The sequence below is a fragment of the Choloepus didactylus genome, chromosome 8, assembly GCF_015220235.1.
Source record: "Choloepus didactylus isolate mChoDid1 chromosome 8, mChoDid1.pri, whole genome shotgun sequence".
Taxonomy (NCBI): Eukaryota; Metazoa; Chordata; class Mammalia; order Pilosa; family Megalonychidae; genus Choloepus; species Choloepus didactylus.
In genome coordinates, this window is record NC_051314.1 from 77,023,498 (window position 1) to 77,037,742 (window position 14,245).

Below are 14,245 nucleotides of genomic sequence, written 5' to 3' on the forward strand. Positions count from 1 at the left end.
TCTTTTTCCTGCCACCCCTGTCCTTGCCCAATGAGATTATAAGCACAATGGTCATAGTGGCAGGGATGGAACCTATGGCTTCAAATGGACTGGTCAGTATCTCTTTCTCTGATTCTCTTACTCTGTCCCAACCCAGATGTTTGCTTCCCCAGATCCTTCCACCTTTTTTTGTAAGCTCTAATCCTGCAATAAATATTTGTTATATGAATCATTGAAATATAATTTATTATAGTTGGTATTATTGACTTAGTCTTCATTAACTAACACTGACTAAAGTGAAAATGAAACTGTAGCTTTCTTTACCAAAGTAAAAATTTTAAATGATTTCTTTCAATTTGTTTCCAACTCTAATGCTTCTCATTTACCAGGAAGTATGAGAGTTGTTAGAAGATTTTAAAAATACATTGTGGTATAACAAGACCAATACTAGTGTTTTAATTTTGTGATTCTTGACTTTTGTCCTTGGTACCCAAATTTAGAAAAATGCCTGTGGCAATTTACAGCACTCTTTGGTCTGTTTGTTCTTCATGGCACAAATTCATTTCATATACAAAATCCACTGATATCAAGGTGGTCGTGGTATGGATAAGACATTCCTTAGATGTTCAAAATTAAGGGAAAGCAATGGCATGTGAATGTATCTCTGAATACTGAGGTTACATTTGGAAACTAAAGCTTTGAATTTGGACATGGTATAATGAAGAGAGATTTTAATGCAGGCTATAGAATTTGCACATTTTTTCATGTAGAAGATAATGACCCATTAGAAAGATATAAGCAGATAAAGGAGCTTTTGAGATGGTTTGTGAACACACCGTCAGAAGAGGTGAGCTGTAAGGAGACCAACAATGACATTTTATAATCATATTGATATGAATTGGAGAGCATTTAGATTGGAATGATGAGAGGAAGGAATGAGACAAGGGATGAATGCAGTAACAATAATGATGGAAAGGTTTCGAAGCATGAGATAATTATATATGGAGGATTTAAATGTCAGAAATTATGCATTGATGCCCAAATTATGACTCTTTGGGACACAGAGATAGAAGCGTTTTGCCTTCCTATTGCCCAACCCTGCCCCTACCACATCATCCCCTTTCCCTAGTACATGAGTGCTCTCTTCTTTACAGCTATTGGTAAATTTGATTGTTACCAATTAAAGATATTGTGAAAATTAGGACTTCTATGCATTACAGCTTATTATCATCTTTTATAGGCATATATTAATATACAAATAGCCCTGTATTGTAATTCTTAGTAAGGCTTCCTTTCAGTGAGTGGGGTGACTCAGGGGCAAGAATGGAGTAAGTTACTCCTGGAAATTGTGTTGATATTTAGAATAGATGGTTAACTTTTACAAGGCATTATCAAGTTTGCTCCAAGGCTTTCCTAGACACAGACCCTTTCATCTAATATGGAGAAGTGAACTGGTTATTTCAATATCTACAATATACCTGTCATTTCCCATCATCACCTTGTGATCATTAGGCCTGTTGCATCCCCATCACATGCGAGCTTGTTGAAACACAGTCTCAGGTTCCATCCAGCACACTTGAATAAGAATGTGCATTTTAACAAGATTTCTGGGTGATATTGACATAAAGTTTTGAAACACTGATCTAAAGTTCCTGCGAAATGTCTGTGGAACTGACTGGACCATGAATGAGTTGCTGGTTGCAACAAATATTGAAATTCACAGGAAAAGACGCTGAATGAAGTGGTTCAATTTTGAGACCAATGAGTATGAGATATTACAAAAGTATTTAAGAACACAGGTATAATAATATCTATTGTATTTTAAGAGAGAGATTGGGAAATGTTTGGAGAATAGAAATCTTTTCCATTGGTTTATTTTGCTTCATAAAAATATATACCCAATCCTAGGACACTGCCTGCAGAATCATGGAACTCAAAGTTCTATTCTGATAACATGCCTCATTATATTTAGTTTCAGCTGTCTGTTTGTACAAATTAACACTATTCAAACCAAGTAGGAGTCCTTGGTCTTTTGACTATTGTACCCAACCTTAAGAGCTTTCATTCACAAAAGAAGAAACAGACATCTGGTCTTAGAGTTTATTTTGTGTCACAGTCTTGTAGAAAAAGACAAGTATTGATAGGTTTTAGACCTTTGTGTTCAGGGCTTGATATATCAGACTGCAGATCCCCAGAGGAAACAATTGTTGAAGCATTCATGGGTTATGTTTTCTTTCTAGTGATGAAGGCATTTCATTTTCCAAATGAACTGATAACTGGAAGATAACCAGATAACATGAACAAAATTGTTGAATTGTTTGTTCTGACTTATGTCATAAGGCTGATATATAAATTTAAGTCATTATTAACTTGTAGACTTCTACATCTCTTCCCTCGTCCACATTTTTTTCTTTTGGAGTTTTTCTTGGGGAAAAAGAGGAATCACCTTAGGCTTGGGTTGCCATATATGGTAAACATGACGTGGAAATGAAGCTAATGGAGTGAATAAGATCACTCTGGGAAGGCATGTACATTAGGAAGAGAAGGAAGCCTAAGACAAACTCTGAGAAGCTCTAACATTTCAAGGTTGAGGGGAGGGGGGTAGTCCTCCAAGGAAAGTGAGAAGGATCGGCCAGACAGGGAGCAGAAAGAAAGGGAGGCAAGTGGTGCCACCAAAGCCAAAAAAAAGGTCAAGAAAAATGCCATGAGGGTGGAAATTGTTGCCAGGGTCAGATGATGCAGAGGAGACCAGTGAAGCAAGGACCAAAAAGTGTCCATTAGAATTGGCCAGAAGGAGGCCACTGGTGACCTTGGTGACAATGGCATAGGTGGGGTAGGTTGAAATTTAGCACTGCTCTCAAATTTTGTGTCATAAAGATTCTGAGAGAGAAAAGAGATGTTAAGAAGGCACAGTCCTTGCTTTTTAACCCTAATAGGAAATTTTGAAGTTCCTTTTTAATAATAAATTTTTGTGCTGAAATATGTCAGTGTTAGCCTACTTATTCCTCTTTTTTGCTGACTATGGAGAAAGCTAAAGCATTGAGTTTTGTTTTGCAGGGTCCCCTAGCAGGAGTGTTTGTATTACAAAAAATGGGAAGTAAATCACCTCTACCCATTCTTCTTGGAACAGTGTACCTAGACCAGTAAGAAATCCAGAATGGAATAATTTTCACCCTGAAAAAGCTATTAATCTAAAGAAATTAATGACTAGAAAAGAATTCAGTTTTTGTTGCTGTCCTTTTGTGCTTCAGATGTAAAGATGATGAAGTCATGTTTTGACCCCTAGAAATAATTTTCATACGAAATTTAAGAAAATGCATCATTATAAAGGAAGGTTTTATTCAAAATAAGACCATGATCCTTACTTTGGTCTTTGGTTCTAGGAGTAATAGAAAAGAAACTTTGGTGGTTAAACACAGTATACTGTAGATTTGCATTAGAATACATAGTAAATGAAGAAATACTTATAAGTATATATATTTAATATTTAAAATCAGTCTCCTAATTCCTTGAGAGAAACACAGTCTTTTTTATTGCCTCCTTAAAGGCTTGTTTGACTTGCTTATTCCGTAGAGTATAAATGAAAGGGTTCATCAAAGGGATAACTGAGGTGTTGAGCAATGACACCACCTTATTAATGGCCACCCCTTCCTTTGGTGGTTTGATATAGATGAAGATGCAACTCCCATAGGTGATGGAAACTACAATCATGTGGGAAGAACAGGTGGAGAAAGCCTTTTTCCTTTGATGGGCAGAAGGAAGTCTTAAAATTGTCTTAATGATGTATGTGTAGGACAGAATCACACACACCAGTGTGAATATGAGGGTCAGTACAGCCATGATTAAAACAAGTTGTTCTATGAATTCTGTGTCTGAACACACAATCTTCAGAAGTGGAGAGGCATCACAGCCAAAATGGTCAATGAGATTGGAGTTACAGAAATCTAGCTGAACTCCCAGGCTGAGAGGTGGCAGTATGACCATCAAACCAGTGAGCCAACAGCAGAGGACAAGTATGCTGCACACCCTGTCACTCATGATGGTGGTGTAGTGCAGGGGCTTGCAGATGGCCACATAGCGGTCACAGGACATGGCGGTTAGTAGGAAGAATTCTGTTGCTCCAATGAGGATGACAAAAAATAATTGAATGGCACAAGCATTATAGGTAACACTTTTGTCCCCAGTTGTCATGCTGTACAGGAATCTAGGAACACAGACAGTAGTCAATATTATTTCTAAGATGGAGAAATTCCTAAGGAAAAAGTACATAGGTGTTTTGAGGTGGGAGTTCACCAGTGTGAGGAGGATAATGATTAGATTTCCAGCAACAGTGAAAATGTAGGTGAGCAACAGAAATACTGACAGAAAAACCTGTAGTTGTGGGTCATCTGTTAGTCCTAGCAAGATGAATATTGTTATTGTAGAATGATTTCTCATCACTGTCTTCAGATTTATAAGGAGCACATTGTAGTAAATCATATACTTTAAATCTGAGGAATAGAATGTAAAAATAATATTTCAATGTACTATTCAGTGAAAATCCAAGAAAGGGTCTAGGTGCTACACCACCCCCACCCCTTTTAACTTGATCATCAGTAATACTTTGTTAGAAATGATTGAATACTTTTTCATTTCTCTTGATTCAGCTTTGTCCAGGTCTTCAGCATAGGGTTAATGGAAAATATCCATCTACAGTTTCAATTCCACTCCAGTGAAAGGACCAATTTTAAGTAAGACAGGATGTGCCACAAAGATCTGTCCATCATTTGAAGTGAGGACAGGCTTTACGGTATCTTGATTGTTGGTTTAGAGTCAGGGCTCCATATGTTGGTGAAATGGAAGAAAATGTGCATCAAAATTTTTTTTTCTCCATCTGTCATGACAGCACATCAATTCTTTTTCATATCCCATTATTATGTAATAGCACCAATGGCTTAGCTGTACAATTTCCCATGCTTTGCAACCCCATTCTGTTCAAATAATTTCTGCTTACTCTCACCTACATCCTAGAGTTACCTTTATTGTTTGGCTGACATGGTTGCTGTGTCCCAGAATTACCTTGAATTTTTCTGAGTCCTTTACTCTTCCAGGGTTTCTTCTTTGAACCCTCTTCATAATGAGATGCTGGAATATTCAAATCTGCATCCCTCCTATGTATCATTTTGAAGTTTCTGCTGTGTCTCCTCCTATGAAATCCTGTTTCAGTATCCTTCTGATGCCTAAATACCCACCCATCCTTTGCCTTCCCTGAATACTGACATTTGGGATATACTTTTGGTCTTTACCAGAGAACTGAATCTTGCCTTAGACTACCATGGTCCTTGGCTGGGACCTACAGATTATGCATAGATATTTCTGTTCCCAAATGCCTTCTGAGGATACTTACTAGCTCCTTTAATAACATGAAATTTATATCCACAAAATGGGTTGAGGAAGGATAATTCCTCTTGGAGAAAGAGCCACGATTCCTTTCTCTGGAAATTTTCCTTAACCTTGGGAATATTACCAAGCATTGTTACCTGTATCACATTGCCTCCGGGTACTTTTCTCTCCTTCAACACTCTAAGGATGGACTCAGTCTCTATTTATTCCCCCAAAGAACAGTTATTAGCAGGAATTGATATTTAACAAGGATTGTGTTTGGCATGGAGAATACACTAAACTGGGCTATTAACTACAGATATTCCTAAAAGCTGACAAATCAAATACATTCTTTTAAGTTCCTGTCTGACTGCTTCCCTGTGTTGCTACTTCTGGGGATCATATAAAAGAATCCATCTTTCACTACCTCCCAGAAAGCCCTGGATTAGTTTTTTGATTTCTCACATTTCCTTCCTAATCACTTACCTTGTCATTAATGGGGGAATACTACATATCTAAGTGTTAGAGATGGAATATGACCCTGGGCAAACTGGATCCAAACCTATAGAATTTCCAGAAAAACTAAATTTGGGCAATTGCTCATCTTTAGTCAAGTCTAATAATCATTAATTAATTAAAATGTTAGCTTTTAAAATGTTTCATAGCCACAAACAATATTCTCAGAACATCTGGTTTTTTTCAATAAGTGGCTAGAATAAAATTTCCCATGAGATGCTAATTATTTTGTAATATGAATGATATAAATGTGATGTTATAATATATTCCTCATAAAAATGCCCAAAGGGTTGTATTCCTCTGAATTTATAGAAAGTGGTATTTCTTTTCTATTGAGAGTTACTGCAGTGTGGCTGGGTTTATAGATAGCTTCATAGAAAAAGGCTGGTAACCTAAGCAATGGGATAAATGATTTCCTTCATTTTGGGAGCTGTTTAGTAACATATACTCAAACAGAGCCAGTTCTACTAGCCTAGCAGTCAGTGTTTTCTGGTAGCCACACATCTTTACACTTAGTGCCTCTACTCTTTTCTTAAGGTTCTTCTACCTTCATAACCCAGTGCCTTCCCTAGCCCAATGCCTTCAGGCTGGCCAATACTCTGACTCCAAATTAATATCAAGTGTGACATTATTCTGCCTCTCTTGCATATCTTTTAGAAATATAATCTTGTGTTCTCAATTCTGAGGAAATGACTGTACTGAAATTTGTAAATGACTTCACATCATTGTTTGAATAACTGCTTTAAGAGAAAAATTATAAGTATAAAAATTATATTTGATACTGGAATTAAGGCTATGTAGTATGATTGTTTTACATTATGCTATCAGGGATAACTTTAAATTATGAAAAGATACTCTATCATTTTTCCATTTAATGATGGTAACATTACTTAGTGCTTCATAATAAGATTAGCATACATTTATTTACTGCATTCATTTAGAAACTTCCACAGAGTAAAAAAAAGAGGAAATCTATAATAACATCACAGAGCCCATCACTATTAACATCTTGTATTTATTTACAATTTGTTAATCCATTGAAAATGATGCACATGCAGTGTTTATATTTCATAAAATTAACATTACATTGTAAATAACATTTGATATGTTTTGTTAAATTAATATCACATTTATTCATTCATGTATTTTCAGCAATTATAATGTATATTATCATGTCATTAAGCGTTCTTAAAAACACATTTTACTTGTTCAGTATATTCCATCATGTAAGGAAGAATTTTGTAAAATTAATAGTTTCAATATTGACCACTTACATTACTTCCATTTGTTAAATAGTAGTCTTTTAGAGAACATACTTGTATATAAATATTCTTACACCCCATGTTATATTTTACAGTTAAGAACTTGTGAAAGAAGTAACACTGATTCAAAGAGCTTTTGATAGTTATTGCTGAACTAGTCCTTTAGAAAATGTGTCCTGTGTAGATTCCCATGAGTATCTGAGATTTTATTTTATTCTCTAAAGCCTTGGGGATTGTGGTATTATTATTTTGGGTATTATTTTAGATGTTTTTCATTGCCAAGAAGATAGTACCTAACTGATATTTATTTAATTTGGATTTTTCTCAAAAGTGTGATAAAACACTTTGTTATACATACTTTGTGGCTATTTGTAAAAAAGCATATTTCTTTACAAATCACCAGTATCACATTTCCTGGCCCACATAATGTTCTAAATTCATAACAATTACCTAGTTATTGAACAATTTAATATGAGTAACTGGACTGTAAACACTAGTAAAAGAACAACTTCAGAGGCTCCAAATCCTAGAATATAATCTAACCAAATTAATATGGCTTTAATTATTCCAGATTCTTTTAGGATTGAGAAAACCCAAGAGAAAGGTGGAAATATTCAAAGATAACCATTTAGCAGGGTATTAAACTGTATAGCAGGAATAGCTGCCCCTTTGAAACTTTTTCTGGTCCTTATGTTTAGGGTTCTATGAAAAAGGGAGAAATAATTTTCCAAATCCTTTTTTGGCATCTTTCATTATATCACAGAAGTGACCACATTCTCTGTTTGTATACATTGACAGTCTCACCTTTAATCCTGATCCCTACCAAGAGCCCTATTTAAAAGTATGTTCAGATTCCGAGATCTCATTATATATGGAACAGAATGACAATTCAGAGATTACTTTTCAAATCCTCTGTTAGCATGAATGTGCTACTTGGGTCTCGATTTTTTAACAGAAAAATACAAGTTCACTGCTTTTACCTAAGGACTGCTTGTGCACAATTCCATGGTTCTAGCTGCCAAACTTTCAGACACAGATAGGACATGCATTTTATACTTACTTTGTGGTAGTTTCCCATCAATTTTGGGCAAGGTAACCCAAAGTTTCTTCTTGGGTCTGTGAATCACTGGGTGCTACTGGCTGTATTTCTGTTAATTGTGACATACTTTTAAGCTGCACATGCTCTTCTAGGCAAGAGTGCTTGCAAATGCAAGGTGATCCACAAGGTTACCATTGGCCACAAAAGCAGAGCGACCCAAACCACTTTTACCCTCACCAGGTCTAGAATGGAATCTGATCAGATATCTTATCTCATTAAAGCAGGAAATAATATTTTCCCCTATTCTGGAGCTGAAACAATGGATGAAAAATGAACATTAGCAACTCTCCCTGGCTTTGGATGTGAAGAGGTCTGAGCTCCCTATTCAATGAAAATGGTTGCTCTATAAATTGTCATTAATAGAAATGGCATGTGTTTTATTGTTTTAATCTGCCCATATGCCCAGGGAATATCTGAGTGAAAAAACAAAAAATGTCCCTGGTGATCCTGTTCAAATCACTAATGAATCTACAGTGAAATTAACTTTGACCACAAAAAATATAAAAAAAAGAAAATCAATCAGCACCTGTGGGACAAAGTCCACAGAGATAAGAAATGGAACAATAATAGCATCAGTTGCAACAATGGAAAAATTAGAAGATAAAGTGAAAATCTCATTCTCATCATGTCCTCTTTACATTGTCTGTTGGTGTCTTAGTTTAAATTCAGGAGAAAACTTCTTGAGGATATGCTAGGGAGAATGTGATGATTTCTGTTACAGGACACATGGATATGTTCTAATCAAGGCAACCCATCCAAGATACCTGATTATCAATTCCTAAAACATCTTATTTCAATGTCTAGGAGGATTAATGTTTCTTTCGTTTTATCTATATTTGGTCCTGTCCCTGGCCCTGTCATGTTAGGAAAAATTAGTATTCATAAATTAATTATACTGTTATTTCAAGTCAAAACATGCAGGGATCTTGGTAAACTCAATGATATTCTGCTTTACAAGAATGTAGAATCTGGATGCATTGTGTTTAGTACCCCTGAGTCCCATGATTCCACTGTCACCTGTCCACAATACCCAGCCTTGTTAGCCATTATCTTTCAGAGTGATTAAAATGGTGCCAAATATGCCTTCTATATTTAATTTCTTTTTGATACATTTTCACATTCTTATTTTTATATAGACTCAGGTTTCTGTGTGGTATTACCAATCCTTATGTGCAAAGAACTTCCTATAATAATGCTTTTATAATGGGTCAGTTGCCAGTGATTTCTCTGAACTTTTGTTTTTCTGAGAAAGCATTTATTCACCTTCATTTTTAAGAAAAATATTTTCAAAGTATTTTCACCACAGTTTCAGTGATGTTTAATTCCTGGGTAGCAATGCTTCATTTCAGTAGTTTTCGTGATGCTGTCTGGCTTTGTAGTTTCTGATGAGAAATCGGCTATGGTTCTTATCTTTGTTGCTTGGTATGTAATGTTTACCCAATTTTGGATGTCTTGAAGATTTTTTTTTAATCTTGGTTTTCAACAGTTTCAGTATGATGCATCTGGTTTCCTTCTCTGTCTTCTGCTTCTGAGACTCTAAAAACTTATTTGTTAAACATTTTTGTTTTCCTGAATGATCTGTTTTGTTTGTTTCACCTTTTCTTTCTTTCAGTTTGGATACTTCTGTTGACCTACAGTCCTGTTCTTTGTACACACACACACACATATACTTGCCTGTGTGTGTGTATGTATAATACTATACATCTATATACTTGTGTATATATATCCATATATATACATATATGTAAATAATGTATTTGTAGCATTTTATTTCAGTTTTTCTTACTGTTTCCATATTTCTCTGTAGCACTTGTTCTGTTCATGCAAATGTCAGCCTCTTCCACTAGAATCTTTAACATAGTAATCATAGTTAAAATTCCTGTCTGATAGATCCAACATGTGTTTTGTCTCTGATTCTGTCTGATGTTTGCAATATATGCTGACAGTGAGTCTTCCTTTCTCTTTTTGTATAACCAGAAACTGCATTTACAAGATTAGATACTGAGATAAGTCATATTTAAATGTGGAAATGAACATGCTTCTTCATCAGGCTATTAGCATTATGAATTGGATCACTTTAGAGAATATTGAGTTTGGTTTGTGATTTCTTATTTTTACTTGTATTGCACCACAGACTGGAAATTGATTTAGTAAAGGGCTGCTCTTTCCTTCCTCTTCACGTGTAGGCCAATGTGCCAGAAGGTTTTCTCAGTGTTTCTGCTCTGTTGTCATTTTCAGTTGTCCTCACATAAAGTCTCTCTAAACCTCTTCTGTTCCCTGCCTCCTGCCCAGCAGTAGACTGCTGTCTGGCATTACTCATACTCAGCTTGTAGTGGAGGCAGAGTGTTCTCCAGATCATGGTCCAGGTTTAATCTCAGGCGAAGCTAATGTGTCTGGGCCTGGGGTGTGAGGTGTTCTCAGCATTCTTGACTTTCCTCCCCATGATATTCATTTTCTCCCTTGTTGTCTCTGTGGTTGGTCATGGGTGGGCTTTCATGCCATTTCTCCATTGGTAGCAGATAATGGAGCATAGGATGTGAATTGTTAAATAAATGCCCAATATCATTAGCACGTTGGAAACTAAAGTTTGCAAAACTCTTCTATTGACAAATCCCCTCCTGATTCAACCTCAGCTTTTAAAATTGCAGGGGATAAAATGGTTTTATTTTCTGCTCAAGCTCATACACTCCTCTATATTTTTCTGTAGTCTTCATATATTTATTTTGGTCCTTTTAGATTACATTTTTTACTTGGGCTTGTTTTAATGATATTGACTTATATTGACAACAGTCCAATCCAAGTTGATGATCTGTTCCACATATTTTATAGCTGTCATTTATCTATGTGATTATTAATCGAACTGGTTTTATTTGTCTCCCCCCTTCATACTCCAAAGATAGTCTGTTGGATATTCTTTCACCAACAATTGATGATATCTTTTGTTCAATGCAATTTTATTGAGATCTATTCACACACCATATAATCAATCCAAAGTACACAGTCAGTGGCTCACAGCATTATCATATAGTTGTACATTCATCACCACAATCAATTTCAGAACATTTACATAACTCCAAAATAAAGAAAAAAATAAAATAAAATAAAAAGAACACCCCAACTAACCCATAGCCCTTATCCCCCCTATTATTTATATATATTTTTTGTCTTTATTTTATTATTCTTCTGCACATGCACTGGATAAAGGGGGTGACAGTCACAAGGTTTTCACAATTACATGATCACAGGATAAATCTATAGAGTTATACAATCATCAACAGGAATCAAGTCTACTGGATTACAGTTGTTTTCAACAGACTCAGGTGTTTCCTTCTGGCTATTCTGATACACTAGAAACTAAAAAGGGAATAGCCTTATAATGCATAAGAATAACTTCCAGAATGACCTCTTGAGTCTATTTGAAATCTCTTAGCAACTGAAACTTTTTTCATTTCTTTTCACCCTTTTGGTCAAGAAGGCCAAAAGGGCCAGGCTCATCCCTGGGAGTCATGTCCCATATTGCCAGGGAGACCTACACCCCTGGGAGTCATGTCCCACATAGGAGGGAAAGTAGTGAGTTTATTTTCATGTTGGCTGAGAAAGAGAGAGCACATCTGAGCAACAAAAGAAGTTCCCTGGGGACAACTCTTACGCATAATTTTAAGTAGGCTAGCTTCTCCTTTGCAGGAATAAGTTTCATAAGGACAAGCCCCAGGATTGAGGGCTTGACTTATTAAATGGGAGTCCATAATGCTTGTGAGAATATCAGGAATTCCCCAGGTGGGGAAGTTTAATATTTCCACATTTTTCCCCAGTCCCTCAAGGGGACTTTGCATATATTTTTTTATTTTCTGCCACAAATACTCTGGGATGTATTGGGGTATTACATTAACCTGTACAGAATTACAAGATCTCATTGCTTATTCTAGGTTTCATGTAATTATGTTCTTTGAATGAACCAGACAGGTTAAATTGATACAGAAAATATTAATTTTGTACCAAGACATCTCTTAAATAACAGTTAAAACTCAGGCGTAGATGTGACTACTGTAAGAGCTTACAATCTAGGAACCTTTCAACAAGCCTTATTGAACTTTTTATAGTTCTGCATAGTTGATTGTCCAATTTTTGCCCACTTGTATCCCCTGATGACCTGTGCCCTCTACTTACAATATTTGTCCTTTCAGAATTTTCTGTTTATTGCTGGAATTTGGCTTTCTGTTTAGTATGCATGCAGATTAGTTCTATTAGGGTTTATTCTGTTTGGAATATGTTGTACTACTTGGACATGAATATTTATGTCTTTCTTAAGAAGTGGCTAATGTTTGACCATTATTTCCCCAAGTATTCTTTCTACCATTTTTCCCTTCTTTTCTCCTTCTGGGACACCCATGATGTTTATGTTTGTACACTTGATGCTCTCACATAAGTCCCTGAGACAGTGCTCAATGTTTTCTATTCTTTTCTCTATCTGTCCTTCTGACTGTATGATTTTGATTGTCCTGTCTTCTAGTTTGCTGATTCTTCTGCCTGTTGCAATCTGTTGTATGCCTCTAGACTATTTTAAATCTCTATTACTGTGCCTTTCATCTCCATAATTTCTGTTGTTTCTTTTTAATCTTTTAAATTCTTCTTCATGGGCACACATTTTCTTCATATTCTTTAGCTCTATTCCCACCATTAGTTTATTTCTATCAATATTTTCCTATATCTCTTTGAATTGATTTAGGAGATGTTTGAACTTTTTGATTAGTTTTTCCAAACTCTGTGACTCCTTTCAAGTATTAATTTGTTCCCTTAACTGAGCCATATCTTACTGTGTTTTAGTATTCTTTAATTTTTATCTTCATAATCTGATTATTATTACAATATCAGATTATTTTGATGTTTTAACTGTGAAGGTCAGTTTCTCCCTCTTGCCTAGATTTTTGTTCTTGATTGGCTTTGTGTTAAGGCTCTTCTTTTTCACTTGGTCCCCTCTTCTGGACTTTGTAGTAGCCTGTATTTTACTGTTCAGGTTTTCTAAGCTCTTTTGCACCTGATTCTTGCTTGTAAATGCAGTACAATTTTTTCATTTAGTTGATTCTGAGGTGAGACTTTTCTAAGACATGTTTTATGTTGCCATTTTGATAATGTCACCCATATTGTCTCTTTACTTTTTAAATTGTGGTAACATATATAACTCATAAAATTCCCATTTCAACCATTCACAAGGATAGCATTCTGTTGTATAGCTCACAGTGTATTGTATATTCACAATGTTGTGTGCTAACGGCGCCCCACTCATTACCAGAACTTTTCCATCACTCCAGCCACCTTATGCATTATATCATTATATCACTATTTCCCTTCCCCTCTGACAGTTCTAGCCTTTTATCTACTTTCTGTCTCTATGTGTTTGTATGTTGTAGCTGTTTCATATACTGGGATACATACGATACTCATCCCTTTGTGTTTAACATATTTCTTCTAACATGATGTCTTCAAGTTTCATCCAGATACTGACATGTATCAGAACTTCTTTCCTTTTTAAGGCTGAGTCTATTAATGCCTATATTTGCATTCAGTTGTACTTTTTTAATGAAATCTTTACAATCCCTTCACATTTCCTTCAATGCATAATTACCTGATTATTTTTTTGTGGTTACCATGAGGCTTACATCTATAAAAATCTCATTTGTCTTGATACGTACTTAACTTCATTAACATACACAAACTATGTTCCTATAACCTTCTGTTCCCCACCTTATGTAGTTATTTTCACAAATTACATTGTAATTCATTAAGAGTCCAATACCATTAATTCATCATTACTTTTTTTTTGCATTTGCATTTTAGAATGTGTAGGAAGTGAAAAGTGGGGTTACAAAACAATAGTAGTGGCATTAACATGTATCCATATCATTAGCTGTATCTGAGATCTTTATTTCTACATGCAGCTTTGACTATTGTCTAGTGTCCTTTCCTCTCTACCTGAAGAACTCAAATTAACCTTCTGAGTAGGGCAAACTCGTGGTGACACATTCTCTCA

The 14,245-nt window shown here is 35.5% G+C and overlaps 1 protein-coding gene across 1 annotated transcript; it reads right to left on the reverse strand.

Moving 5' to 3' along the window:
• Positions 1 to 3,480: 3,480 nt before the first annotated feature.
• LOC119541345 (olfactory receptor 6C2-like) lies at positions 3,481 to 4,416 on the reverse strand. The gene has a single exon (XM_037845184.1). It carries the CDS (start codon positions 4,414 to 4,416, stop codon positions 3,481 to 3,483), a length of 936 nt encoding a protein of 311 aa, XP_037701112.1.
• Positions 4,417 to 14,245: the final 9,829 nt, after the last annotated feature.